Source organism: Rhamphochromis sp. 'chilingali', assembly GCF_963969265.1.
Source record: "Rhamphochromis sp. 'chilingali' genome assembly, chromosome: 1".
Classification (NCBI taxonomy): Eukaryota; Metazoa; Chordata; class Actinopteri; order Cichliformes; family Cichlidae; genus Rhamphochromis; species Rhamphochromis sp. 'chilingali'.
The window spans coordinates 14,652,507-14,678,191 of NC_137929.1; the positions used below are offsets into that span (position 1 = coordinate 14,652,507).

General features: G+C 42.7%; 3 protein-coding genes across 4 annotated transcripts in view; all 3 read right to left on the reverse strand.

Annotated features, from left to right (window-relative positions):
* Positions 1–25,685, reverse strand: part of LOC308407496 (protein NLRC3-like) — a gene marked incomplete at its 3' end in the record, with an annotated part of 496,743 nt that overhangs the window by 435,343 nt on the left and 35,715 nt on the right. The window lies entirely within an intron of this gene.
* On the reverse strand, positions 2,619–9,338 carry LOC308394050 (P2Y purinoceptor 3-like). The gene is made up of 2 exons (XM_080878189.1): positions 9,010–9,338; positions 2,619–4,902 (listed from the first exon to the last, which is right to left on the reverse strand). Exon 2 carries the CDS (start codon positions 4,787–4,789, stop codon positions 3,377–3,379), a length of 1,413 nt encoding a protein of 470 aa, XP_080734315.1. The 5' UTR covers positions 4,790–4,902; positions 9,010–9,338; the 3' UTR covers positions 2,619–3,376.
* Positions 15,656–23,976, reverse strand: LOC308394162 (schwannomin-interacting protein 1-like). 2 transcript variants are annotated; one of them, XM_080878345.1, is made up of 7 exons: positions 23,419–23,976; positions 21,776–22,103; positions 21,401–21,525; positions 20,186–20,303; positions 19,908–20,033; positions 17,637–17,754; positions 15,656–17,536 (listed from the first exon to the last, which is right to left on the reverse strand). In XM_080878345.1, exons 2-7 carry the CDS (start codon positions 22,031–22,033, stop codon positions 17,436–17,438), a joined length of 846 nt encoding a protein of 281 aa, XP_080734471.1. In that variant the 5' UTR covers positions 22,034–22,103; positions 23,419–23,976; the 3' UTR covers positions 15,656–17,435. The 2 variants fall into 2 exon arrangements, with proteins under 2 accessions (XP_080734471.1, XP_080734470.1); XM_080878344.1 differs by having other exon boundaries at positions 21,776–22,033; positions 23,419–23,975.

Here is a 25,685-nt window from a genome sequence, read left to right on the forward strand (position 1 = left end):
CTCTTTATCCTCTCCAGGATACTTGAGGGTGCATGGGAGTTTGCCCAACCAGTCTACATGTGTTTTGTGGACTTGGAGAAGGCATTCGACCGTGTCCCTCAGGGTGTCCTGTGGGAGGTGTTGCGGGAATATGGGGTGTCTGGCCCATTGCTACGGGCCATTCGATCCCTATACAACCGTTGCAAGAGCTTGGTTCGCATTGCCGGCAATAAGTCGGACTCGTTCCCGGTGGGTGATGGGCTCCGCCAGGGCTGCCCTTTGTCTTCGGTTCTGTTCATAATTTTTATGGACAGAATTTCTAGGCGCAGCCAAGTGGCGGAGGGCTTTCGCTTTGGTGGCCTCAGAATCTCATCTCTGATTTTTGCAGATGATGTGGTTCTGTTGGCTTCATCGGGTGAGGGCCTCCAGCTCGCACTGGAACGGTTCGCAGCCGAGTGTGAAGCAGCGGGAATGAGGATCAGCACCTCCAAATCTGAGGCCATGGTTCTCAGCCGGAAAAGGGTGGAGTGCCCACTCCGGGTCGGGGATGAATTCCTGCCCCAAGTGGAGGAGTTCAAGTATCTCGGGGTCTTGTTCGCGAGTGATGGGAGAAGGGAGCCAGAGATCGACAGACGGATTGGGGCTGCAGCTGCAGTAATGCGGACGCTGCACCGGTCCGTCGTGGTGAAGAGGGAGCTGAGTGTAAAAGCGAAGCTCTCAATTTACCGGTCGATCTACGTCCCTACGCTCACCTATGGCCACGAGCTGTGGGTAGTGACCGAAAGAACGTGATCGCTGATACAAGCGGCAGAAATGAGCTTCCTCCGAAGGGTGGCTGGCCTCTCCCTTAGAGATAGGGTGAGAAGTTCGGCCATCCGGGAGGGGCTCAGAGTAGAGCAGCTGCTGCTCCACATCGAAAGGAGCCAGCTGAGGTGGTTCGGGCATCTGACAAGGATGCCCCCTGGGCGCCTCCTGGGTGAGGTGTTCCAGGCATGTCCCACCGGGAGGAGGCCCCGGGGCAGACCCAGGACACGCTGGAGAGATTATATCTCTCGGCTGGCCTGGGAACGCCTTGGTATTCCCCTGGATAAGCTGGAGGAGGTGGCTGGGGAGAGGGAGGTCTGGGCCTCTTTGCTTAGGCTGCTGCCCCCGCGACCCGGCCCCGGATAAAGCGGATGAAGATGGATGGATGGATATTACTATTATTATTATTTGGTCGATGCTGAGAGTGGTCCTGTTGCTGAGGTTGGACTATCTCCAACACTTCAATGGATGCAAGTGAAGAGAGATGTAACATCGTACGAGACCATGGTTTCATCTGCCTCCATAATGACATCTCTCACCTTCTCGACAAAATCCAGGGTGTTCAGGATGTGGTGTTCAGAGCTGCCCACCAGCAGGTTGAGGATCGAAGCCAAAAACTTTGACTTACAATGCTGTGATTGCAGCCATTCCCCAACTCTCTGTGATTGGTACTCATGGCCATTGATCAGTGGTTGTTAATCAATGGTCGTGACAATTTGCATATTGATGATCAAGGAAAGGACCTCACAGCCCATCGTTCATTCAGTTGTGCTAGTTTCAGTCATTGTGCAAATGTACTGTTGATAAGATTGGGGAAACCTGCTGAGACTGAAGAAGTCACCTGGATGAGTGACGAAACGTTTCTCCCACTGAAAACGTCCAGATGAACTGAATCAGCTTTTGGGATTTACTTACTTGGATGAGTGAGCATGCGTCAAGACAGACAAATCATTGGTTGTGATGGAAATTATATTAAAGTGTTTAAGTAAAATACTTTTGCTAAATGTCTTAATTTTGTGAATGAAAAAAATTTATAATAAAAAACATCAAGTAGTTACAAAGGCTTCTTTTCACACTTAAAACAAACAAACTGAACTGTCATCCAATCACCTTACTTGAGACTGGCTGTCTTCAGAATTGGCTTCCCTTTACTGTGATTCTGTGCTGGCTAGCATGTGTTGTGCAGACAACAATAAACAAATATTTACTGGGAACCTATGCTATATGCAGGCTGCAATAAACTTTGCCAAAGGCCACATTTGTTATGGAAGCCTTGAGAATGAAACATGCGACCTTAGACAGATATCAAAGGAGTAGCTTCTCAGGCATCACCCATTAATTCTATCCACAGGCCACCAAATTTAAGTCAAATTTAATTTTTCAATTTTCAGTGGGATCATTTCCTTTGTAGACTTACATATACAAACACGTTTACAGACTGGTACAAATATTTCAACAGCTAATTTCCCCTTAGTGACAATTGTGCATGAGGAAACATTTTTAAAGAACTCACCTGTATATATCATATTAGTATTACACATACTGGATCATTTATTTCATTCTCCATAAATTTAAAACACGCAGCTTCTTATTTCAGCTTGTTGGAATCGTGGACTGAAGCCTCAAACTGTGACATCCTGTTGCAAAATCATTACGTGTAGGGATGCAAGTGGTTTGCTGGTTTTGTAACTAAAGGTGTAGCTTCATTCCCTGTACAGAGCAGCAACCTTATGTAATACTGATGTGACACACCATGGTTTAACAAACATTTAATGCTTGATTGTATCATGTATCTGCAAGAAGAAACCATGAGACTAAGAATATCGTACATTATTTTATTTTACATGAAGAGATTAAAATATTATAAATGCAATGGCTATACATTTACATTTTTAACCTGCAGAATTAAAGTTTATAACTATTGTGTAAACGTTACATCGACAGTAGCAATAAATAAGCATTCTGACAGGATTCAGCCAACAGTAGTTGATGAAGTATTCCCTTGGGGGAAGTTACAAAACATCCTCTGCTTGCTTTCACAAATCTTGCCGTTGGTACTTCGATCTTTTATGTACAGTCTGTGATATTGGCTTTCGATTTCACTGAGTCTAAAAATGGTGACATTTGTTTGTTTCCCTTGTATATATGCGTGGATATTTATAGTTGTTAATTTCAGTCTTCTGTGTTCTCTGATTCCAATTGTCAGGATATGGTGGACATCTGGTGTTTACTGGTGTCTGGTAGGAGGATGTTGCCAGTAGGTCTTCTGGAGTTGAAGGTTTGGCCCAGGGAATCAAGACTTCTCCCGGTATGTATTGCAGATGTTGAATTTGATTGGGATCCGGGGAGCTTAGCAGCTGGTGACAGTGTCTTTACTGGTTTGGCATGTTCCTTGAGTAAATTTCGTAGTATTGCAATGCATATTGTCCAGCTAGGTAAAACCAATGTCAGTGAGTCCCTATACCAAGATGTGGATAGTGGATCCCAAAATGAGATTTACATAAATGATTAACATGAAGCAGGACTGATTCACTTGTTACTAATGTGTTGCTTATTGGTGTCTATAAATAACATCCAGCAGTGCATCTGAAGTTCATTCAGCTACATATTTAACTTTTGCTCTGTTCATATATGATGGACTTTGACATGCTTTATTCTCTTTTTTGTCAATACAAGACCGTATTGTTTCTCTGTCCACTTCACCCTCTCCTTTTCCCATCACTCTTAGTGGCAACTGTAGCATAGCATGCTGCTGGGTAGGGGTGTTTACTGCTTGGCAGCAGTGAGCTCCTCCTTTATCTTTAGTCAGAAAGTAAAGAAGGGCATTGAGCCATGCATTGAACGATGCTAAAGGTCTGGTAATCTTATAGCACATAGAGACTGCCGTCATGGTGTGACAGGGAACTCCCTTGGTCACTTTCAGCAAAAGAAAGATGGTTCTGGTAACATGAAAGGGGAAGAAACACAGAGCAAATAGCAGGGTGATAGTGATAATAGTTTTGATAGATTTACGCCTTCGACTGGCATATGGGGAGTGCGCACCAAGTGAAATGGAAATCCCTTCATCTCGTCCCGCCATCTTCTGCAATCCATTGCTTCGTCTTCTTCCCGTTCTAACAACTACTGAGGCTTTCCCATCTCTTTTCTCCATGCATTCATCCATTGGATTTCTGCACAGTGAGGGCTGAGAATGCAGTGTCCTAAATATGGTCAGAACTACGTGAGAGTAACAGTAAGCGATTATGGAAAATGGCACAAAAAAGCCCAGCAAATGGAGCGTAATGCCATAGGGTACATAATCAGGAAACTCCTTATCGATGGCATCATCCCAGCAGTTCTGGTACTCTTCAATTATCCCTTCCAATTTACCATAGCCCACATTACCATTTTCTGGTGATATGCTATTACTCGGGTTGTCAGTACTTACATTGCTTCCAAACCCTGTTAATCTTGTCACATGACCAGTCTGAGCAAAACGGAAGATGGGGCAAGTCAAAGCAAATACTATTATCCAAACAAGGACACAAGTGCACTTGACGGCCTTCTTGGTCTCCAGCGTTATCACTTTCATTGGATGGCAAATACCAAGGTATCTGTGCACAGATATACAAGTGAGGAAGAAGATAGAGCAATAGAGGTTAAAGTAGAAGAGAAAACGAACCACACGGCACATGAAGTCCCCAAAAACCCAGCGGTCACGCATTATGTAACTTCCTACAAGAAATGGCAGCGACAGGCCGTACATAAAGTCTGTAGAGGCCAGGTTAACCATGTATATTAAAGAAGCATTCCAGCGTTTGGTCCGACGGAAAGAACGGTAGAGGATGACAGAGTTAAGAGAGATGCTAAAGATGAATGTGAAGGAATAACAAATGGGAAGGAAGATGTACTTGTACGACTCGTCTATGCTGCAAGACTGAGTTGGTGAGGATGGGGAGGAAGAGTTGAGGATATCGTGGAACGTATCCACATTGATATCTGAAGGAACCTCATGTCTTGATGACATCGTGAGAGCAAAAGTTATTTTGATATGAGAGAGAAGGATTCAGCATGTATGTTTGGACTTCTGGCAGGTTTCTCCTCTATCATCCTTGGTCCTGTCCATGTATGAGTGTTTACCTAGAAATAAACAAAGACAGCAGTCATTTATCTGAATTTTATTTCATCAGATTTTCTCTTATCTTAGTATTGAAAGTTTTGATCAAGTAGTGTTCCTGGTTCTGTGGGCATCTGCTATGATTTCAAAGGTACATTAAAACTTTTTCACAGTATTTTATGGAGTTCTGTTAAAAAACAAAGGACATTCCATTATTCAGTAGCTTGTAAACCATGCCTTTGTCAGTTCTTCAGATGGTTTCACACAGTCTTCTTAACATTTGTGCTTCAGTTCATTGAGATTCATGGACAGCTTCTTGTCATACTTACATGTTTCAGATCATTAAATTTTAATATTACTGTATTTTCTGCACTATAAGGCGCACTTAAAATCCTTTAATTTTCTCAAAAATCAACAGTGCCTCTTATAATCCGGTGTGCCTTAAGTATGAATTCTGGTTGTGCTTACTGACCTCGAACTGATTTTTATTTGGTAGGCTCAAAAATCTGTCAAAAAATGTTTTAGTATGACTTTGGTAAGCTACAAAGCCGCACCGCTTGATGGATTGACGTAGCATTACAGCTACCGCAGTCAGGAGCCTCGCGGAGCAAAACTCCGTAGGTTCAGGTCCCAAAGTCAAACGAACACTGCAGCATCACTGAGAGTTAAAAACTGTCTAAATTCTTTCATCTTTAATAAAATGATCAGTGTTGCTGCTTTACCAGGTGTAACTATGAAGTTTAACATCCAGGAATCCATGAAAACAGAATTTATTACATGTAACAGAGTTAGAAGTTAGCAGGAAGTTAGCTCGCTAGTTTCCACCTAAACATGATATAGCATGTTCTGACTGAGAGATTTCTGAGAAAATTCAAACGTACAGCTCTGCTATCACTTCCAACATAAATGAAGACAGAAAACTAAACAGCAGTGACGTTTGTAGGGTTACTGAAGTTGGGCTAGCTGGTATATAATGATGTGCTACGTGATCGCTAGCGACACAGCTATGTTAGCATAGCTGGAGGATGAACGCCAACTTTTTTCCACTCGATAAAAGTTAACGTGAGGGTTCCCGGTGGTTAGGGACAAATGCAATCGCATGGCAGGATGCTGTAAACCAAACTTCAGTCAGGACAACAACTGAGATAATCCATCCACAATACGAGGTTTGTCATTAATGTACTGCAACAACATGGGAATAGAGCAGCTGCCAGAGAATTCAGCATTAATGAATCAATGATACGGAAGCAAGAAGAATGAGTTGAGTAAAGTCTGACTGTTTTGTTTCGCTTAGTCCACCTTATAATCCTGTGCACCTTATGGTCTGAAAAATATAGTAAATGCAACCTGTCTGACGAAATTTGGACTGGTACCTGTGACACCGTAAACGCAGGTCCATGAAAATATTGTCTGACATTAAACTGGTCTGTGGTGCAAAAAAGGTTGGGGACCGCTGTCTTACAAGGTGATCAGCAACACCAGAGCACCATAAGAGACCACTCTCTCCCCTTTCCTGTTCACCCTTAACACCGTAGACTCCGTCCACTGCAGGGATCTGCCACCTTCCAAGGCTTTTTCTCTGCGGTGGTTGGATGTATTGCTAGGGGTAATGCGATGGAGTACCAGGTTGTGGTGGACTCCTTTGTCGTGTGGTGCAAGAAGAATCATCCGTAGATCAATGTGACAAAGACCAAGGAAACAATTGCAGACTTTAAGGGGACCAGGAAAACAATGACCACTGTGTCAATTCAGGGAGTCAATGTGGACATAGAATATGAAGCTAGAGACACTAGCAACTACAGTCAATTGTTACTAATCAATGTTACTGTCAATTGTCTTTCAGGGGCCAGAGTTAGCAACATTAAGGGAAATTTAAAACTGCTGGCTAAGGGTAAACATAGAATTAATAATAAACTGGTGTGTAACTTTGCCAAAACACTGTCGTTTTTGCTGGTTTGCTTGCCAATTGGACCAGGAGTGACATGTTTAGCTGCATGTTCTCCTTAAATTTCTGGCTGTCAGAGTGGTGTCCAAAAAATGATGTGGGCTTCAAGATTCAATCGTCCTGTTATTCCCCCAGAACCACATCCCCTTAGAGACTGTCTCAGCTCCCAGACAAAAAACAAACCAAAAATCACAAAAAACCTAATTTAACACAAAAAAACTACAAAGAAAGAACAATATAGCACCCACATCTCCACATAGAATAAAGCAGTGAAATTAACTGAACATTAATTCATAATTGATCAACAAATCGATCTACTCTGCCTGACAGAAACCTGGTAACAGCAGGATGTCAGTTTAAATGAATGAACACCCCCGAGTTATACTAACTGTCAGAATCCATGAAGGGGGTGCACCAGTCTTTCACACCAGCTTATTAATCAACCAAAGACAGAGTTTTGAATCTTTTGAAAGCCTGATGCTTAGCCTCGTCCACTCTAACTGGAAAACTCAAAAACCAGTTTTATTTCTTGTTATCACTGGTTAGCACAGATTAGAGAGAAATGATACAAATCCACACAATTTTTAATCTATAACATAGATTTGTTTTTTTCTGCTAATTAAACTTTTAGTAACTTTCGTCCCCTAAGGATGGAGACACTGTGTTTGTAAAAGGATCTGCTCCCAACAGAAACGTTTTCTCATACGCTGTTTGCTCAGAACAACTTTGCATCAGCTTACAATGAAACCATGCCTGCAATCTAAATCTGTCACCTGTCTATAGCTAAAAGCATAAAAGTCCTTTAAAAAATGTTTTCTTATCTTATCTTATTATTATATTGAGGGCAATATAATAAAGAGCTACTGCTTTCCAACCCCACCCCTCCCATTAACTGTTCACTGGGGCCTTTGCACAATCTGTTTGTCCCCCTGTTGTATGCTGCTCATTCGCAGTGCTTGTTTGCCTTCCTGTGTACAAGGGTATGTTGCTGATTCAGATCCTTCTCACTCCATTAACTCAGCAATAAGTAACCACACTTTCCCTACGTGTCTTTATGCATCCCTCTGTACATTGGTCTCTCTCACTCCACTGATTACATATTACCCATTCCTGTCATCACAATCCCTGAGTAATTTCATGTCATGCAGTCAGCAACAGCATCAGCAAAGTCAACAGTTTCTAACTAAACAGGGTTCACTCAGGCAACATTGTAGTTTCTTCACTGAAAGAGTCACATCAGGTGTACCTCTGCATATTAGTTTGTTATAGAGTTCCAGTAAACTAAAGGAATATGTTTGTTTCGAGTTAAAATGACCATCTGCATCTAAACTAATGTTCAGTAAGAAAACGTTTTTGTATCAAACACCGAAAAGGGGAATAAATATATCTTGAAAGTGTGACGATAGGTTCAATATTTGAAGCATTAGTTTCAAGGCCATAAATGTGTCGTGGTGTTTCTGGTGGCGCCTTACTTTTAATGTGTCTCAGATCTGTAGCTTTCTCAGATATATGACATTTTCAAAAATATAAAAGTGCACAAAGCCAGCCTAACACAAGAAAATGTATCCACTGACAAATGAAAAACATTTTCATGAGTCTTTCACAATTATACAATACAAAGATATGTGCCAGAAATACATGTTTCCTGCAAATCACAAAGATTGTATATTGCAGCTATTCCTTTTGCAAAGCATGTTGCAACACCCCATAAACTTTTGGTGCTTCTTTATTTACTTTTATGTTAGCTCCCTTACGTTTTTCAGAACTATGAAGAACAGTTTGCAGACACCTGAACTGTTCTGTCTAATCATAGTAGCATGATAGAACACGATATGCTAACACATTTTCATGCTGTATGGGTGTTGATTGAATCCAATCTTTACATTGAGTATCAGGAAAAAATTAGATATAAAAAGTAGCTTCTGGAAAAGCCTAAAACTCTCAAACCGTTTGCCTCTGAACTCATATTGAGTTCCAGAGTGAGGCATGCAGTTACATAAGGCTAACTAAGAAAATGTGTTTTTGAATGGATGTTTAAAAAGATATTACTGCTTTGGAAAATGTTCTGGAACAAAAATAACAATTCTCCCGTGTCTGGAGGTTCATTAGTTGTTGTGTAAATGCAACAGCATCGAACTCATAAATACCTGCATCACTACAATCTGCTGTAAGACAAAGAGCTTACCCCTGCCAGCGATGACTCTTACTCCATATGGCTTCTATTCTGTTGCCCATCAGAATAGCTGAGAAACTGCAGAAACATCCAAAAGGCTATGACTGCAGTGCAGCTGTGATTGACACTACGACTGCAACCTTTCCCTGTATTTCAACAACAAGTGAACATTAGCTGCAATCAGTCATCAGCAGAGCGGCTTGGTTGATCTGTGACCCTGACGATTGGCCCTGAGCAGTCAGAGCAGTTTCTATGGTAATCCAGTCCCTCCCTCTGTCCCTCATTGTGTGTCATCCAATTCTTCTCCCCACTTCACCTGTGTGTGTGTGTGTGTGTGTGTGTGCGTGTGTGTGTGTCTGTGTGTGTTCCTCACTACTTTTTAAACAACTACCCTGAAAACAAATCAAGTTACGACACGTCCATTTAAGTTTAAAGCTTTTTATGAATAACCTCTGTACACTTAAAGATTCCTGGGTTTGATTCCCAAACTCCCTTTTGTTTTACAGAAAACTCACCAATCATCTTAAGTTCATGAGTTGTCTTTTTATAAAGACAACTCATGAACACTCTACGCTCAACCCCAAAACAAAAATGCCTCATTGAAAGAAAGGCAACAGTAACTCAAATAACAAAGTTCTACAGTGTAAAGGTTTACACATTCTCCTGACAGGAATCCCTATTTGATCCCTGGAAAAGAGGCAAATCCCTTTGGGCCCAGAAAAGTATCTGCACTACTTGATGTGTGAATACAAAACACGTTCTCACTCCCAAAGCGTAATATTTTACAATAGGTGACAAATCGTCAACATATTATGCTTCCGGGCACCCAACACGTCCCTGACGAGATCGAAAAAATAAGGAAACACGAGAACCGTTTAGAATCAATCTACACATGTTCGTTCATTTTCTTCAAAGTTACTTTGGAAAAGACTATTTAACGTCATTAAAGTGCTGGTTAAGGTTAGACAGTGACTCCTGAGATTAGGGACAAAACAGGTTTTAATTTTCTAAAATATATTTTTTGATTTTTCAAAAACATATTTACTTATAATTGTTACACAAAGTTTTGGCTGTCTCACCATGTTTTGGTCTCCCAGGTGTAACATTTTTTAATAATTTATGTTTTTGCTGGAGCAGTGCAAGGTTTTTGTCAACACCGTCAGACACAAAGAAATGCAGAAATATATATTTTAAATTAAGTTGTTTCAGCTATTCTGACTATTAGCAGCTTCTCTATTCTTCTCTGGTCTATTGTTTATGCACATTTATGCACATGAATTAGTTATATACATATATGTGTGCAGTGTTGGGGAGTAACGGAATACATGTACCGCCTCTACGTATTTAAAATACAAAATATGAGTAACTGTATTCCGTTACAGTTACCGTTTAAAAAGGTGGTATTCAGAATACAGTTACTTTGTTGAAATAAATGGATTACACTGCGGTACTTTCCTGTTTCATTTTGTCGCGGGTCAGGACTGTTTGGGTTTTGTTTGACAGCTACGTTCTGTTGTTCCAGGCAGCAGCGTTACGGTTGCCATGGTTACAGGGCGACGCTCTCTCTCTCTCTCTCTGCGACTGTGTGTTTCCTGGGTGAGAGAGCGCATTTTCGTTGTTGTTGTGCTAAGCTAACAGGCAGAATGCTACAAGCATAGCTCTAAAGAATGTAGCATCATGGGCAGTGTAGTCCGTGTTGCAGGGAGAATGGACTGCCATACACGTTATGGGTCTGTGAGCGCGAGGAGGGAGAAAAAGGGGAGTGGAAAGGTACGAGTTGTCGTCGAGGAAAAACGGGAGCTGGAAGCATGTAAATATAATAATAACCACTGCAGCCAAGAAGAGAGCCTGACGAGCCCAGTTGTAAGTAAGCTATTAAGACTCGACTGTACACCGTGTTAGTGTTTTCCTCCGAAAACAATAAGTTCCGTTGGAGCAGTCTTTCAAAGCCTCTCTCTGTCTCTGGCAAGAAAAGTTGACCCACACAACAAAGTAAAGCTATTTTTCGGCTACGAGCGACAGGGACCCCGCCGTATTAGTCAGAGGTCCCTTTACTACAGTTCGGAGTTGCGGACCTTCAGTAATAGTAATAAATCACACAGCAATAGTACATTCACGTTGTTGTAAAAAGCATGATAATATATTAAGTATTCCAAAGTATTCAGAATACGTAACTCTCATTGAGTAACGTAACGGAATACGTTACAGAATACATTTTAGGGCATGTATTCTGTAATCTGTAATGGAATACATTTTAAAAGTAACCTTCCCAACACTGTATATGTGTGTGTGTGTGTGTGTGTGTGTGTGTGTGTGTGTGTGTGTGTGTGTGTGTGTGTGTGTGTGTTATACACTGGTTCACCAAAATCATCACCAAAGTAACCACCAATGAGTAGTCTCCTTATGTCACTGCTTCAGGACCTGATTATAAAGCACTGAATCAGGTCCTGAAGCAGTGACATACAGGATGACGCTTTGGACGTCATTAGTCACGTGACTCTGGCCAGCCGACCTCAGCCTCGACACAGTGTTTCTGAAGCACTGTCTTTATGACACTTTAGCTCCACAGACCATCACTACAGTTAACATCAGATGTCCCACCAGTGGGCTGCATTGATTGTGTTACATTTTAGTGGCCGTCAGTGTTGGTGAATAAGCACGCGGCTGGTCTGCACCTCATCTCTGCCTCAATTCTCCTATTTTCAACACAATTGTACTGTATAAAGTGTTGTCAGGAGTAGGACCTTCATTACACTACATCCCCAAATTATCATAACTGGCCAGTAAAACCAGTTTTGATCATCATATGATGAACAGAAATCAGTAACTGTTTTAAAACAAGGTTTTAGAACAGTTTTAGTTTGTTTTACGTTGCTTTTCTTGAGTATTTGTAATTGACAAGCAAAGAAGAACATTGTCTTCCACACCTACACCTATGTGAGACTTGGTTGTTGGCTGGTTATCCTCCGTCAGTGCAGGCACAAGCATGGGTAAAGGCATAATCAACACTTACATTCTAGGTTGGTCAATAGAGAAAGTGAGAGAAATAAACATCAAAATGGGTATAACTTTATTTTGTAGTTGTAAAGTTAATTCTGACCTTCTGCATAAATGTTTAGATGGAGCACCTCTCCATCTAAACAGCCTGATTCATCTCTGCTATCACCAAGACACATATAGGAAATCTTTTGTCCCATAATGTTTAATGCAAAAACACACTTATTCATACACAAATCTAGACGGTTCTACCACGGGGTAGGACTCTTCCTTTCTACACCGTGGTAGAAGAATGGATTATGTGAAGAGTTGTGTTGGTGTTTTTAGAGCATGTGCTCCACAAATTGGAGGTGAGGAGAGCAACCTGGTTACAGGGAGATGAACGTGTTAGCTTAAACGAATCAACACTGCCAGTCACTGACAGTTAGTCACAATAACTGTCAGAGGTCTGAAAGCACAAACTGAGGAACAGGAGCAGTAATCTTTCACTCCAGCTTATTAACCAACCATCCTTTGAGTCATTTTAGTCCATGACTCAACCAAAGACCTACACAGAGCTTTTTTTGCAGTTCATTTCCTGAGGACAAAGCTGTCAGTGTGTACACACATAAAATATTTGCACCTCGAAAATGTTTTATCTACTTGGTGTGTAAAGGGCTTTACTCTTGTCTTGTCCATTTGAAGCAAAGGTCCGGCACAAACGGGGTTTTGAAAGAGAAAATGGCCAGATTTGTGAAGCTGAACGTAATAACTGGTGTGGAATCATCAGTATTTATTTAGGTTTGGATAGTTGCATTTGTAAAGTAGTTATACATGTGGTCAGCACATTCCTGCAAGCCCTCAAAGGTTATACACAAATCATTGTGCACATTTGTAAGTCTTTGTTTATGCTTGTGGATCATATCATATGCATTTGCAACACTTTTGAGGCAGATTTCTCTCCATATTCAACTCCCCCGGTTTTTCTGCTCAGTCAGTGAATTCAGCTCTAGTTTGTCAAAAACCCACTAACTGTGACAAACTCTAAACATTGATTATGAAAGATTCTACAGTCATTGGTCGCATCAGTCAGGATTTGGCCCAGAAGTTGATTGACAGCACACAAGGGGGAATTGCAGAGGTCTTGAAAAAGACGGCCAACAGTGCTGACCCCCTGTTTCAATCCAGGGGATCAGTGTTGACATTGTGGAGGACTATAAATACCTTGGAGTACACATTGACAATAAACTGGACTGGGCTAAAAACACCACAGCACTTTACAGAAAGGGCCAGAGTCGTCTCTATTTTTTGAGGCGACTGAGGTCCTTCAACATCTGCTAGAAAATTCTCAGGATTTTCTACGAGTCTGTTGTGGCCAGTGCGATCCTCTATGCTGTTGCATGCTGGGGGAGCAGGCTGAGGGTCGCAGACGCCAACAGACTCGATAAACTGATTCGCAAGGCCAGCAATGTTGTGGGGATGGAGCTGGACTCCCTCAAGGTGGTGTCGGAGAGGCGGATGCTGTCCAAGATAAAGACAATGTTGGATAACACCTCCCACCCACTCCATGACATGTTGGTCAGTCACAGGAGCTCGTTCAGTGAGAGACTGAGATTACTGAAAAGCACCACTGAACCTGTGGCCATCTCCATCTCCCTGTACAACTCATCCATGTTTACTGCTACACCCTTCTTGCACATGTTCTTTTTCAGCTATTTATTAATAAGTGACTTTTATGTACATATATGCCTGTATATATTGTGCTATTCTTAGTGTATTGTCTGTCTCTGTTAATGTTTGTTTATAATGGAGCACTGTAACGACAAATAATTTCCCCCAGGGATCAATAAAGTATTCTGACTCTGATTAGATGTGCCTTCTCGAAGAGAGGGACCTTGTAGGCACGGCAACATTTCAATCCATGACAGCTTAGTGTGTTGCCAGTTCTTGGTGACTATGGCGCCAACTGCTTTAGATCATTAAACTCCTCCCATGTAGCTTTGGGCTGATCCACCACCTTTCTCATGATCATGCTCACCCCATGAGGCAACGTCTTGCACTGAGCAGCAGACCCAGGGCGGCTGATGGTCCTTTCGTATTCTTTCAGGCGTTATCAGAGGAAGAGAGACAGTTTCCTTGTGCTGCTTTGCCCACCAGAGAGAAGTTGATCTTTGGGAGCTTCATTTCTGGGCTCCTTTCGGTCAGACTTGTCGAGGCTGGATTGATCTCCATGCCCACTTGTGTTTACCACCTAGGCGGTCATCTGAAAGCGTGGAAACCCGTGCAGCTTACACCATCGTCCGTACTCTGTTCCAGGCTCCTCTACACCTGTGCTGGTGGGACGCAACGTTTAAATGATGATAATGATAAAAAGCAGTGCTCCACTGAGACCGCTCTCTTGAAGGTCTAATGATCTAATGATCTAATTTTTTGGCTAGTGCATCTGGCTCTGCCTTGGTTTTCTTCCTGTTTATAGGGCCTCTCCTAGAACAGACAGGTTTTCCTCCAACATTGCCTTCATAAGTGGGAACGGGGTTCCACACGGTTCAGTTTTAGGTCCACCACTATTTTCTTTCTACATGGCTGCTTTATCTGGCATTATTCAATCTTTCAGTGACATTTCTTATCATCTCTATGATAATGTCGTTTAAGCCTCATCAGCTGGATAGGTTGTCCACCCTAGTCCACTGCTTAACTGGTGCTACTGATTGGCTCTCTGGCATTTACCTTGTTTTAAACACCAAAAAGACTGAGGCCGTGATCATAGCTCCTCCTGAACTCTATTCTAAAATCAGTCAGGTTTTTGCGTCTTTCTGTCCTGCTGCCAAGTCAAACATTTGAAATCTTGGTATAATATCTGATTCTTCTCTGGGCCTCGACTTGCGTGTAAAATCTTTGTCTTGTTCCTGTTTCTTTTATTTAAGGAACATTTTCTGAACTGCGACATATGGTCTCCTTAGCTGAACTGGAAAAAAAATGTTCATACGTTTGTGTCATTGCGTTTAGGTTGTAATGCCCTGTTTACCAGCTTGGGCAAATAGTCTTTTTCTCGCCAAGCTATACAAAACGCTGTGGCCAGACTATTAACAAGGTCTAGCAATCGAGCTCACATTACTCCTATTTTATATTCATTATATTGGCTCCCAATAGAGTTTGAAAGTTCTTGTCTTAGCATACAGAGCGCTAAATGGCCAGGCCCCAGATTATTTATCCAAGCTTCTTACAAAATATTCTGTTCACAGGCTCAGTTTGTCGGTTGTTCCCTGAACACGACTAAATCCTAAAATCCACAGAGCCTTCCAGTCTGTGGGACAGCCCACCACCACAACTACATTTGGTTGGCTCTGTGGATTCTTTTAAAAAGCGGTTAAAAACTTTTCTATTCAAACAGGCTTTGTGTTAAGAATTTGTTTCATTTTAAAACTAAAACTTTTTAAACTGTTAATTTTTGTGTTTTATTTAATCATTCGTATTGTCTGTTTTGGCACCTAATGTTCTCGATTATTTTAGCCTTTTGTGTAGAGCTCTTTGTGACTGCCTGTGAAAAGTGCTTTATAAACAACCTACAGTTGTCACCATTCCAGCTGTTGAGCCTTCGTCTTGTCCACAGCAGAGAGGTTGGAATGGAAGAAATGGATTCTGTGCACAGGTTTGGAAACTAAGGAGACCAACTGCAATAAACTTTATTTTATAATTACTAATTTTATTTCTTGGCCATTATAAATGCCCACACTGATAGTACATAGCTATATAAAAATAGCTAATATTGGTCGATAACATCAACCAGAAGATTGAAACCAGATTCTGTGACTTCAAAAAAAGCTTCCCAAGTGTTAACGTCTTCAACACTACACTGTCCTGCTGAGGAAACGACAGGCTTTAATCCACAGCTCATAATTTGCAAAACTCAGTACAAATCAGCAGAATGGATACTGACTGTGAAAAGCATCACAGTGGACTGGAGGGGCTTTGGACCTCCTTTTCCACTTAAAGCAATCTCAAAAACTCAGAATGAAACAAACGCTCGTGTTGCTGACCGTGGTAACAATTATTCTAGTTAGTTTTAATTTTTCCAGGTTTTGATGTGCTTTGTTTAAACTTTAAATAAATAAATGATTTTTTAAAGATGGCATTGCACTCCAAGAGAACATTTCAATAACAGTGGTCTCCATTCAACACCTGGTATATTGTAAGACACTGATGGTTTACAAATAAATGTGTACTGTTCATATTTACATTCAACTTTTAAAAAGTTTGCTGTTTTTAAACTTGATATCAACAGCTCATCAGGAATGAGATGAAATACTTTCACTGTGACCAAAAACACGAACAAAAAAATAGTAAATTACAATTTACAGGTTAGTCAAGTCAACAAGTTAACTCATTCACTGCCAGCCATTGGCAGTGAATGAGTTAACTTGTTGACTCATTCACTGCAATTGACGGCTATAGACGTCAATGGCAGTGAATGAGTTAAAAGTGTCAAAATTTAGATTAATACTAAAGATATCGTTTTGTTGTACAAAAGAGCACATTTCATTTATTAACCAACATCAATTAAAAAGTGTAGACAGAAAAGCATGAATAAGACTTTGCCAGGATCAAAAGACTATATCGAAACAGAGCAAAGAACAGATGTTAATGAGCTTTTCCATATTGGTCCCTTTTGCACTGCAGAGTTAAGAGTTTTGAAGTTTCACTCGCCAGGTGGATATTTTACACAGGACTGCTGGAAGGCTTCTTACTACTGTGTTAAGGACCGTCTCACTATTATGCAGAAATGACTGTCTCTACTGTATCTGTGGGAGAAATGATGTGAAGTACAAGTAGGATTCTCAAGTTAATAAATGAACATAATGGAAACAATCTGGTGCTAAAACTATTGTTTTTAATAAAAACAGCCCCTCTTTTGAAATGTGCATGACCCTGCTCATCATTTAGCCTGTACAGACACTGACCTGGGTTCAGTGCTTGCAGCTTGAAGGCGGATGATCTAAGAGCGCTTTCCAGAGAGACGGGAATTCCAGTAACACTCGTGAAACCTTTCACCTTTCCACGTGGATCACAATCATTTCCACAAACAGACAAAGCCAAACCTGGATGTCATATTTCCCTCTCATGCTTCTACCTTTGAGGTTTTGACCTTACACCCGTCCTGTAATGTAGCGGGTGTAAGGCACAGGTTTTTACTGACATGCAGTTCTCTGCTGGTTTTCGCTTCATATGTAAATCATCAGCTGATGGACGTCTTTAGCAGGTCAAAGTTTCCCTTACACACCTAAAAACACAGAACATTAAAAAAGTCCCAGTATTTATAGAGACCAACACTTCACAGTGAGTGACCAGTCCGGCCAACAGCAGCAGGGAATGTCTCAGATGTCGTGGAGAACTTTGTGGCGTTACCCTAATAATGTTTAAGTCTCATAACCACTCCTCCCAGCTGCTCACATGTGGACGTGATGTCACAGTGACGTTAGATCCTGTACCTCCAGCAGCATGGCGTCCTGCTCCGTCCTCAGCTGGTCTCGGACCTGGAGGCGACCCACCAGCTCTGAGCTCAGATCTAACACGGATGAAAAGTTAACCATTAAAATTCACTCTTCAATGCATCAGAGAAAACGGTGCTTTTATTTTTAAACGACGGGGCTAAGGTTATATAGTACCTTGTATAGCCTGGCTGAGAGACGCACAGAGAGCATTCAGCTCCTTGATAGTGAAGCCCTGCAGATCGCTGTGCTCCAAATGTCTCCTCTGGTTTACAGGATCACTCCGCGCTGTGCTCTGAGGAGAGTTTACACATCTTTTAATGAAACAAATCATGATTAACAGCCAAACAAAGAAACACAAAAATATTACTGCACATATTCACGACCTCGTCCCCCCCACAGACAGACAACATTTCAAAATCTGACAAGAAAATCAGTGTCGACTTCCCTAAACAGAGATGAAATGCCACACATCTGCCACAGTGTTATAACAGGTACAAGCAGACACGCGACCCTTGAACATAAGTTTAACATCTGTATTTAATTATATTTTATTTATATGGTGCCAAATCACAATAAAAGTTGCCTTAATGCACTTTACATTGTAAGGTGAAGACCCTAAATCAGCACAGAGAAAACAGAAGTCCTCCTGTGAGCAAGCGCTTTGGTGACAGTGGGAGGGAAACACCTCCGTCACACCCAGGCTCAGGGAGGGCGCCATCTGCTGGGAGGAGGAAGAAGACGGGGCCGTTCCTTTCATTTTGTTCCCAACAAATGGGAAAATTGACCGGGCAAATCCGATTGAAGTGCTGCACTGTACTTAGGGCCATAAAAATGAAAACTGTCATCCAAAAACCCACAAATGTTGGAAGGTTTCCTTAGCAAAACACAGAGTGACCCTCTACTCTTTAGTCCATATGTGCCACATGTCTGTATGTGGCCATGGGCCCGCCCTCCGCTGGAGCCTCCACTGAAGATCCACACTGCATTTCTCTGTGGGATGTTTGCACAAGAACCTGGTGCAAGAGCACCAGACCACCTCACCTCTCGAAAAACAGAGTCTCTTGGTTTTGTTGAGAACTTTCATGCTTACAGGATGTAAGGATTTGTTATCGCTGATGTTTTAAAAGACAGAATTATTTCTTCCTCCTCCTCCTGTGGAAAATCAGCGCAAACTACTGGCTGAGACCCTCCAGCTGATGCTCACTAACAGAAACCAGGAAGAGCAGCCCCCACGTGCTCCACCAGAATGACACCCATCGACCTGAGGATGGCAGCAGATTTCTACTGCCCTCCCAGTCACAACCCTGTCAGCTTTGGCAGCCCAGATGTTGCTAATACTGCTCAAGCTGGTAGAACCAAGCAGTTTTAGTCCATAACTGTGGATTGTGTATGTGGAGCTCAACATCATCAGAAGAAAACTTAGCATTGATACAGTCATCAATAAAGCTCCTGCTCCTGATACAGACTTGGGGAAAAGACGCTGAGCTGCAACATACATTCAAAGAGACCAACTTATGGTCAATGAAAACAACTTCGATTGTGTCCAGATGGTGAAGGGAAACTCCATAAGTGACGGCCAATTTAATAGCACAAGTTATGAAGTTAAGATCCGAGGTGCACAGAGAAATGAGCAGACTGTGGGACTGTGGGACTGACGCTGCCATGTCTCAGAGATGAACATAATATCAGGCTTCTCTGCTCAGAACAATCATGTAAGATTTAAGACTTGTTGGCAGTTTGGTGAGGCCCACGGGGACAGGTGCAGAGGGGCCTGGAGTCCCGACTTTGGGCTACGCTGCACAGCAAATCCTACCATGATGAGCCGTGGCTTTCCACGCTTTCACATGACTGCCCAAGGTGGCAAACACAAGTGGGCATGGAGATCAATCCAGCCCCACAAGTCTCAGGCGAACCTGACCGGCGGCACACCAGGAGTGAAGCTCCCAAAGATCCTCTTCCTCTCTCAGAGGCTGACGAAGCAGCGCAAGAAAACCAGCGCTCTTCCCGCACTTCCACCGATGAGGCCACCGAATCAAAAACGAGATGACCGGCAAGAGGGGAAGTAGCACTCGGAAGTATACCGGGAGCTGCGCTCCAGCGCCGTTGGAAAAACAACCTCAATACGTTGACTGAAAATTATCCATAGCAGATTTAATCACCAATAATGCACAAAACAGCCGAAGGGAGATGATGCCGGACAAAACTGTAGCAAAAACACTTGCACAACACGGAAACACACAAACACACAAACACAGGTGAGAGATAAAAGCGTCCCAACCACAACCTCCATGCACTCACTCCTTAAAGCAGCTGTTGCTGTAATCTGGCATCATATCAATGTTTACACTCCCAGCATGCAGTGCAGGGAGCAGAGGACAGATTCCTATAACTCGAACTCGGTTATATGATAACATAGTTTGTTCCACCTTTGAATATTTGTCTCACCAAAGACTTGTGGTCCGTCCTTAGTCGGTCTCGCAGGTTCTTCAGAGTGTTCCTGAAGCCTCTCGACTTTTGTTTCTCTGGTTTGCTTGAAGGCTGAGGATCCTTGTGAATCTGAACACTTCCTCTCTTCAGCAGAAAACAGACGGCAAATCTGAGCACACTTATGAAATGAGGCCATGTGACAGCGCTGCTACTTCAGCTCTGCATCACATTTTGCAACTACATATTAACTGTAAGTAATTTGGAACAATCTGCTGTGTTGTACATGAAGTGGTTACCCATGAGCTGCTTTCTTTCTTTCTAACATCTCCTTTCTTCTCCTCTTCCTCCTCCTCCTCCTCTTCACTTTCACTGTTGTTGATGAAGCAGAGCTGGAGATTCATCCGTGTCTGCAGGCTGAGGGTTAGACACCAGTCAGTGGACCATCATGAACACATATCCAATCTCACATCACAGCTGGTTGCTTAGCATCTAGCTAGCAGCACAAAAGAGGAGCGAACATAAAAGGAGTAATATTTTTAAAGTGTGGGGTGATTGCATATGCAACATTTCTATCAGCTCAACAAAAGTCATCAACACACAACCTGTGTGTGCAGTTTGTGTGTTGATGAGCTGAGACAGAAGAAAAAGCCGACTTCACTCAGAGATGAGAAAGATAAAGACGGGACAGGAACAGCTGACTGCTCAGTGGGATTTGATAAACTGCACATTTAACGCTTGTTCTCATGTTTTCAAATAATAATTTCATTGTACATGTACAGTGACAATAGAAACTATTCTATTCTGTTTTATTCTAAACCACATGTTGTGTTTGTGACATTATTTGTTTCATGCTGCAAATCAAACTGAAGCAGACTAACTGTGTCATTTAAAAACTGCATGAAATCCTCTGCAGGCTAGTTTGCTGTAGTGTGATGGACGTGTGTGATTGGTGCACAGTGGCCCTCGAGTATAAAGGCAGCATGAACAGTGCGCTGTCAGTGTGGAGGATGGAAGAGCAACTCATGAAACATCTGCTCACATCTGGCTGAATTCACATGCATAAATCTGCAAAGAGCAGCAGGTCAGCTGATCAGAACCTGTACATTAAGAAAATCTGTTGGAGCTCACGTTAGAAATTACTGTGAGCGGTGCTTCGTTTCCCCACATGAGCCATCAAAGCTCATTTTAGGGAGTTCCCCACTTGCCGAATCCCACTTTAACCTGCCCTGTACTCACGTTCCTGCTTAGAGGTAAAGTCTCCCTCTCCAACGTGACCAAACGAAAACAAAGCTTAACTTTTGTTGTTAATAAATTCCTTCATTTTGTCAGATCATGCAGTATGAGGAAAGCATGGTTGCAGCTCATACTGCACCAGAATCTCCACCCAAAAGACTTTGACTGTGTGCAAACTGGAACTTGCAACAGATGCGAGCAGACTGCAGCGACCGCACACTGAGAGACAAACACGGTGTTAACAGACATCCAGTAAGAAATAAGAGGCGCGCCTGTACCGAGAGGTCAGTGCCAGCACGTGACTATTGCAGGCGTCGTCGCCGTCCTCCCAGCTCTCCGTTCTCCTCCCTCGCTCCTCTTTCCAGCTGACTGGGGCTCCTCCTTGCTCCAGAGAAAGGCCAGTCTGACAAGCACAGCAGCCACATGTTAAAACCATTTCAACAAACCGCGTTACATCGGTAAATATCACTGAACAGTTCTGATCAGCCTACAGGTGAAACTCTTGAGATAAGTGCTTTCTATCTTACATTCACGCTCACGTGGATTCAGAGATGGGCGTCTCTATGTATCCCATCATCGCTCACACCTCTGCAATTGTCAAAGTCAACGTGTACACAAACACCATCTTTCAGCAAGACAACAACATCTCTGACCTTTAACCTCTTCTCCTTCTTCTCTTCTTCCTGCTTCTCAAGCTCGGCAATGCGCAGGCTCAGGGCCTCCCAGTGCATGATGGGAAGGCCCAGATTGTCCTCGCCGTAGCGTTCCTGCCAGACCAGTGCTGCCCCCACCAAGTCTTCCCCATCTTCCTCGACCTTGTCTTTGTCGTCGTCACACTTGCCGTAATCATCTGCTTCGTTGCTCTCCTTCTCATCCCGATGTTGTCTCAGTCGTTCCTTCTCTCCCTCCATCTGGACAGCAGGGAAGCACTGGGTTAAAATGCTCGCAGCTTTACATCAGACCGCCTGCTTCAATCACATCCTGATGAATGAAATATTCATGTTGACAATCTTCACTGGGATAAAACAAATCTTTACTGGGATAGAGATCGTTTTATCCCAGTGAACATTGCATGTAGTCACAATTATAAAACTCGGCCTCTACCATAGTTTGCCTTTTGTGGTGTCTCTTTCTGACCCAACCAGCCAATCACATGGCCAACCACAACCAGATGGCCCCTCCCCTTCCTGAGCCTCGTCCTGCCAGAGGTGTCTTCCTGTTAAAAGGCAGTTTTTCCTTCTTACTGTCACCAAGTGCTTGTTCATAGATCATCTCATTGTTAGATCATAGGCTGTACAATGAGGCACTTAGGAAGGCCTGTCATTAACAGTCTGCAATCAACAGACAACTTCATGAAAGGAAGTACAGAAGCTTCATAACAAGGTGGAACCCACTGGTTACGCTGAAGGATGGGAAGCCTGAGGAACGCCACAACGTGCCCAGTTCTGGAAAAGATTATTGTAAGTGGACAGAGGAGGCGAAAATGAACGTGCACCAGAATGTTGGGAGCACATTGGTGTAGCTCAGACTGAGCAGGCAAACAGCTACAAGGCTCAGTGCAGCAGCCTGAGGCCCTTTGCTGGCGTCTTCTTCTCGCTCTCTCCTTCCGGTCACCTCTTCACTGTATTAGCTAATAAACAACAGGAAGATGCAGTGTTTGGTTCCATCTACGAGCTCTCTTCTTAAGCAGTATCTGACTGCAGAGGACTAAAGAAAAACTAACATTAAAATCATCTTCATTTGTCCGGGATTACAAAACAGCTATAATTCCTACATTATTAGTGAAATACTTTTTAAACCCTTTGAATTCAATCACACATCGATCGTTTGATTTCAGATCTACGGTGTTGTGAACAGAAACAAGTTTAAAATAAACGTATCATTGCCAAATATGAATCGAGCTAATTGTATAACCGGTATGAGCAGTTAAATATTCAAAAATCGGGACTTTTTAAAAAAAGGAAAACGTGAGCAACAGAAACAGGACGTTTTGTGATGAGCACCGAAACACTCAGGGTGCAGCCACGGTTTCATCCGGAAAACAAGACAACATGTCACATGTGGAAGAAGTTTGTTTAAATAGATTAAATAAACAGCAGTAATGTGAGGTACTGTACTGCTGAATTACAGCAGCAGGGCCTGACTCTGTCCTCAGGTTTAACTCGCTGGAGGAACTTCCACAGCCTAGCTTGAAGCTTCGGCCCTTCCTCTGAAACTTTTCCCCCGCGTGGATTCAAAGTTTGGAGGAAACATCAGACCAGTTCACCGTGTCAGGCCCACTGCGATTCCAACTCACCACTTTTTCGAAATAAAGGCGGCTCTGCTGCTTTCACGGACGGAGAAGTTCTTCAGAGATTTGCCACATAGCTCAGCTCCGTCCTCGGCTCCTCCTAGTCATCTTCCCTCTCTTTCCATTAGGAGCTTCGTCCCTCTGCCTTTTCACCGAGAACTCCTCGTTGTGTCCACAGACGCTTCCTCCTCCTCACTCAGCTGATGTTATTAACTTCTGGTTTATTTCATGCCATATACCCACTTTCTCCCGGTCCAAACCCACGAACAAAGGAATCCCTTGAGAAACTTTCCTGCAGAGGTCCACTTTGGAATTAGGGGTTTACTTCCTGTCGATGCCTTCAAAATAAGTGTGCACACAGCCAAAGGTGGGAGGAGGAGACAAGCTGAGGATTCCAACAAAGCTACAGCTGGCGCTGTGAGCGGGCGATAAAACCACGGTTTCTTATTTTTCCTTCTAAAATATCTTTGTAGAATCAAAGGAGCTTGCAAAGAAAAGCGTCTGGACTTCTTTAAGTTGCTTGAAGACGTTTCACCTCTCATCCCAGAAGCTTCTTCAGTTCTAAGGTCACATGGTGGAGAGTCCCAGATTTTAAGCTCTATGGGAGTGTCCCTAAGAGGGTCATGGGTGTGGGTCCCAATCAGCCAGGGTTTCGGGTGAGCTCATTGTGAAACCTGGCCCCACCTTATCATGCGATTTCTGCGATTTTTAACTGCTGTAAACCCTGGCTGCCACGTTCTGTCTGGCAACTCCCAGGGCTCATCACAGGTGAAGGAAACGAAGATTAGACAAAATCAAGAATAAGAAATGAATTGGTGTAAATACATAGATAAACTAAATGTGCGTGCTTACAAATAGAACAAATGTATCCAAACCAATCAATAAACTTACTGCAAACTAAAGTGTGTTATTTAAATCAAAAATAACGAATACATAAGAGTTACTGACTTTTAGAGTGTGGCCATGGCTTTGGCCATCACAGTAACACAGAGACACACAAGTATTCACATCCACACCTAGGGCCAATTTAGAACTGCCAGGTAACCTAATCTCCATTCATGTCTTTGGACTGTAGGAGGAAGCCAGAGTGCTCAAGAGAAAACCCTCGCAAGATGGGGGAGAACATGCAAGCTCCATACAAGGCCCCAGTCAGCTACTGGATTTGTACTCGGGACCCTCTTGATGCATGTTCAATCATCCAGGTAAGCAAATCCACAAAAGCTGATTCTGTTCATCTGGATGTTTTCAGTGGGAGAAACGTCTCAGGACCTTCTTGCTGTGGTGCTTGGGACAGTGCCAAGCACCACAATCAGTTACTGCTAACATTTCGGTAGCCCTTGATTAATTCCATTGAATCGTAAGAATAGCTTCTTCTGTGTGAAAACTAAACGTGGATCCTGTGTTTTGCAGGAAGGTGAATAATAGGCCATTTTATTATGGGCTCTGACAGTGGACTCATCTGTGCTAGTCCTCAGCACTGTTGACTTAGTATTTTATTACAGAGATTAGGCCATACCTATGAATTAAAGGTTGGTTGCTGCAGTGGTTTAAATCATATCTACCTGATGGAGACCAATTTGTTAATGGAAACACACTCAGGTTAATTATGGTGTTCCACAGCATAATGAACAGGCAATGTGAAGGCATAGCATACATGTTCATTAATGTGAAAGCTCCATACCACATAGCAGTTATTTAAACTGCATTAAGGTCTTAAAGACATGAAAACCTGGATGAGCTCTAATTTTGTGCTTCTAAATTCAGATCAAACTGAGGTTATTGTACTGGGCCCTAAAAATCTTGCAAATATAATATCTAACCACACGTGTGTTTCCAGCCATCCAGGTCATGGTGGTCTAAGGAGCTTGGAAATAAAAGCGTCTGGACTTCTTTAAGGTCTGTGAAGACATTTCACCTCTCATCCAAGAAGCTTCTTCAGTTCTTCGAGCAATTGGTGGAGAGTCCCAGATTTAAGCCCTATGGGAGTGTCCCTAAGAGGGTCATGGACCCCCTGTTGATCCTCTGTTTGTTTTTTGTTTTGTTCCCCTCCCTTAGCCTGGTTCTGCCACATGATTCTTCATGTTACAATCGAGTTTTGCTTTTCTCCAAGTGCTTGCTCATCAGGGGTTGTTAGGTTGTTGGTGTTGTCTCTGGATCATTGTTGGCCTCACAATATGAAGCACATTGGATGGACTGCTGTTGTGATTTGGTGCTGTAAAAATTAGATTGAATTGAATCTGAGGATTAGGACAGTGTGTGATATTATTGTATCT